The sequence below is a fragment of the Cyphomyrmex costatus genome, unplaced genomic scaffold (assembly GCF_001594065.2).
Source record: "Cyphomyrmex costatus isolate MS0001 unplaced genomic scaffold, Ccosl1.0 scaffold983, whole genome shotgun sequence".
NCBI classification, from domain to species: domain Eukaryota; kingdom Metazoa; phylum Arthropoda; class Insecta; order Hymenoptera; family Formicidae; genus Cyphomyrmex; species Cyphomyrmex costatus.
Genome location: NW_017280576.1, coordinates 68,777 through 73,114, shown reverse-complemented (window position 1 = coordinate 73,114; position 4,338 = coordinate 68,777). Strand labels below are relative to the sequence as shown.

Here is a 4,338-nt window from a genome sequence, read left to right as displayed (position 1 = left end):
GTTTAAAAATTGGATGTGAATAACGTTAAAAAAACGAATATATGTAGTTTATGAGAACGTCTATCAGCCGGACATCACAACTAAAATTATACGGAACTGATATACGTTGAATCTATTACGTTTAGACCTATGGTAAATACTTGATTTCAACGTATAATATACCATAATGTGTTTATTGGGACATCATCAAGAAAAAGATTTTGTTGAATGATGCGTAACCAAAATAGTCGCGCGTGTTTATATTCGTCCACCGAAATTATATCGGATGGAATAGAATCGGATTCGTCGTTTGACGACCGCTTTTTGTATATACGATTTCGAAGCTTATTAATAAAGCGGATTAGATAGGCCGTTATGCGAAGAAGCTTCGGCGATGAAGAATAGCTGGAAGCTAAGTCCCATTGAGATTCGATATCGAGAGTTTGTACGACGATGGTCGAACGTTTTTCGAGCAAGGTATCGTAATCTTGCCGAGATTCATTCGGCCACAGACTTGAAGAAAACTTGAGCCACTCGGAGCCTTGCCACCACAGTGAGCTCTCCGCGAACGAGGAAGCGGTAACTCCGCGGGATGCTAGATCCGCGGGATTTTGATGAGTCGGAACATGATGCCACGTGGCATCAGGTATTATAGTTTGCACATCGTTCACGCGATGCGCGACAAACGTTTTCCATCGAGATGGAGATTGGCGTAACCAAGCGTGAGTGACGGTTGAATCCGTCCAGCAATGACATGGAATTGTCGAAAGTTCTAATGTCGTTCTAGCAAACGACATTGTTTGTGCTAAAAGCGCAGCAGCGCATAGTTCGAGTCGTGGAATTGTCAAGGGCTTAAGAGGCGCGACTTTTGATTTTGCTATTATTAGCGAAACAGTAACTGATCCCATGAGCGAAATCACTTTAAGATATACGACAGCGGCATATGCGACGGACGATGCGTCAGCAAAGCTGTGAAGCTCACAATGACTTGTATCAGAACCGAAGGCAGTCCATCGTGGCAACGAGATATTACGCAGTTTTATTAGCTGCGTGTGATAATTGTACCATTTCTGCATAAGCGGAGGTGGAATTGGATCATCCCACGAACACTTTGTAGCTCACAATTGTTGCATGATAATTTTAGCAGTAATTACGATCGGAGCAAGCCACCCGAGCGGGTCAAATAATTTTGCGATAGTAGACAGAATTTTTCGTTTCGAATCGGGTACCGTTGCTGTAACTTCGACTGAGAATTGAAATGTATCGGTAGCAGGAAGGCACGTGACGCCTAAAACTTTGAAACTTTCGTCGCTTTGCAGAATTTTGCCTTGACTGAGACTCTTTTCATTGACCGGTAGGTTGTTGAGTAACGTAGGGCAGTTGCTTGCCCACTTACGGAGGAGGAATCCACCTTTTTGTAACAATGAAATTAATTGATTGCGGATTTGCCTTGCAAGCGGCTTGTCATCCGCGCCGAAGATGCAATCATCCACATAGATTTGATTGCGTAAAACTGATTGAGCAAGAGGAAATTGAGCGCCTTCGTCTTGCGTCAATTGCTGAATCGTACGTAGAGCGAGGTATGGAGCACACGCCATACCGTAAGTAACAGTAAGCAAGCGGTAGTCTTGCACTGCTTCGGATGATGAAGAGCGCCATAAGATGCGCTGATAATCTTGATCTCGCGCATCGACTTGAATCTGCCTATACATTTTTGCGATATCGGCAGTGAAAACATAACGATGTTGTCGCCATCGAAGGATTACCGATCGAAGGTCGGTTTGTAATTTAGGACCGATCATGAGATGATCGTTAAGTGAAGATCCGTTCGATGTCGACTGAGATGCATTGAACACGACGCGCAACCGCGTGGTGCTGCTATGCTCGCGAATCACCGCATGATGCGGGATGTAAACTGATTGTGAAGCAGAGACTGGTTCGTCTACTTTCTTCATATGACCGAGATTTTCGTATTCCAGTAGGAACTCTAGATATTCGGATGCGATATCCTTGTTATTTTGAAGACGGCTTCAAGCCGTGAAAGAAGTGATGAGGCGATGTGACGAGATTCGCCTATTGCAATCGGAGGATTGGCTTTGAACGGCAGCCGCACGACGTACCGTCCATTAGAGTCACGAGAATGAGTTGCTCGGGAATGTTCCTCACAACGTTGTTCCTCAGGAGTAAGGTATGATAATTGTGGGAGTTCTTCGACTTCCCAGAACTATCGAATTTCGTCATCGAGATTGTCGTGCAACGTGGTATGATTAACTGACACGTTAGACATGTTTGAAGACGAACTCGTCGAAATCGGACATGATCCAGCCGAAAATGGAGTTTTGTGTTGTTGGCTGATTAGAGAAACCTGAGCACAGGCCCGGCAACAGAACAGCACCGTATAGATCAGCGCCGATGATCATTTCGATCGGATCGGCATTTGAGGGCTCCGGATCAGCCCATGGCAGGCCGCTTAAATGAGCGTTTCACCGGTAACCGAGACAGCAACGCGCGTTCGCGATAACCGTAGCCGTTGAGCGAGATTTCCACTAATTAAACTAGTGACAAATCCTTGATCTAACAATGCGCGTATGACATCTGTGCGTCCAGACGAAGAACACACCTGAATCCGCACGGTAGCTAATAGAACACGAGATTTGTCAAATGTTGTTTTCGTAATTAAATGTGAAACGACGTTGTTTTCATTTGACGTATTCGTTTCGTTGAATTCAAGTGAATTCCCGGTCGTGCTCGATGTCGTCGCTTCGTGAAGCATCGTATGATGCAATGACGACAGTTATGTTTACTCGGACATGTGTTCGCGAAATGTCGAGCGCTTAAACAATTGAGACACCGTTTAAATTTGAAAACAAGATCGAGACGCTCGTTAACCTGTTTCTTCTTGAAATTAGGACATACAAGAAATGATCTTGTTTACAAAGCGGACAATGGTCTCCGATAGCGGTCGTCGTGTGACTTTGCACGGACGACTTGCTCGGTTTTGTTTTGACCGTACTGGTCGTTGGAATATTCTCGAACGCTCGAATTCGCGATGCGAGAAAGTTATGAAGATCCGTGTACGACGGATCGACGGATATTCCGTTTTATCGCCTAAATGCAATTCCCATGCTTTACGCGTGGCCTTATTTAATTTTTGCACGACTAGGTAGACGAGCAAATCGTCCCACCACTCAACTGGACGACCGAAATTTTTTAAAGCTTGAATTGACATATCAGCTATATCTCGAAGCGACATAAGATCCTGCGCGGAATCGGTATTAACGGCTGCTAGCGTATGAAGCGTATGAATATGTTCCGTCACTATTCGACGTTTATCATCGTAACGCGCGAGCAGTACATTCCACGCGATTTTAAAATTCGCTTCGGTCAGAGGGAGATTACGCAACGCGTCGCGTGCTTCGTCTTTTAAACATGAATAAGGGTATTGCAAGCGCGTAACATTCGACAACTCGGCATGATCGATAATCATGGAGCGGAATTGATCGCGAAACGTTTCCTATTCCCGTAAATCGCCGAAGAATTTCGGCAAACTAATGCGCGGTAATGTAATAGTTTTTTCAGATTTTTGTGATTGACTCACGGATAACCCTGGACTTGATGGCGCTTGATCTGCTTCGAGAGAGGCGAGGGCGTCGGAAATGTAGTCCGATGCTGCGAGGTAGATGTCCTCCAATTCGATGTAGACATCCTCCTTGAAGTATTTCTCGGTTTCTCTTTGTTCCTTGGTGGCGACTTTCAGCAATTGTGAGTGCAGGAGCTCGCATGGAGCGTAATTCTCCTTAAGAGTTTGAAGGCGATTCCGAACTATGCCGTACGTGTGATTTGCACGGCCGATCTTCTTAAAGTTTTCCAGCGCTCGAGTTACAGAGCGCATAGCTAATCGTTGCTGCTATAGTAAATCTTCTATTGTGATTTTGAGAGGTTTCCGTAACTTGGTATGCTCGAAACGGAAATCTTGCGATGTGCCACGTTCACGAAAGAACAGAGAGTTCCAATGTCCTTTGTTGTTTATCCGCCACGAATCCGGCTCGAAGGACCAAAATTCTTTATGTGTGAAATCGCTGCTTCGATCTCGACTGAGATCTCCAGTGACGGGATGGACTGGACGGTTTGAGAACACTGAGCACTCTTCTTAACTTGTTGTATGCAAGTTTTATTCATACAGATAGACGTAGTGTTATTCGCGTGGCACGGCGAGAGAAACGATTAATTGTGGTTAATACGCCGATGCTCATACACGACGATAGCCGTGATGAGACGTACAAAGTAACGAGTCGCGGTAGCGAACACGTAGAAAGAAAGCTGCTGCTTTCAACGAATCTGAGAGAACAACGACTTGTC

The 4,338-nt window shown here is 45.1% G+C and overlaps 1 protein-coding gene across 1 annotated transcript; it reads right to left on the bottom strand.

The window, feature by feature from the left end:
- Window positions 1-350: 350 nt before the first annotated feature.
- Window positions 351-2,220, bottom strand: LOC108782254 (uncharacterized; the record flags this gene model as incomplete). The annotated part of the gene is made up of 3 exons (XM_018550472.1): window positions 2,100-2,220; window positions 1,209-1,966; window positions 351-1,049 (listed from the first exon to the last, which is right to left on the bottom strand). Coding segments are annotated over exons 1-3 (1,578 nt in total), but the record flags the coding sequence as incomplete, so codon positions are not given.
- Between the last annotated feature and the right edge of the window lie 2,118 nt (window positions 2,221-4,338).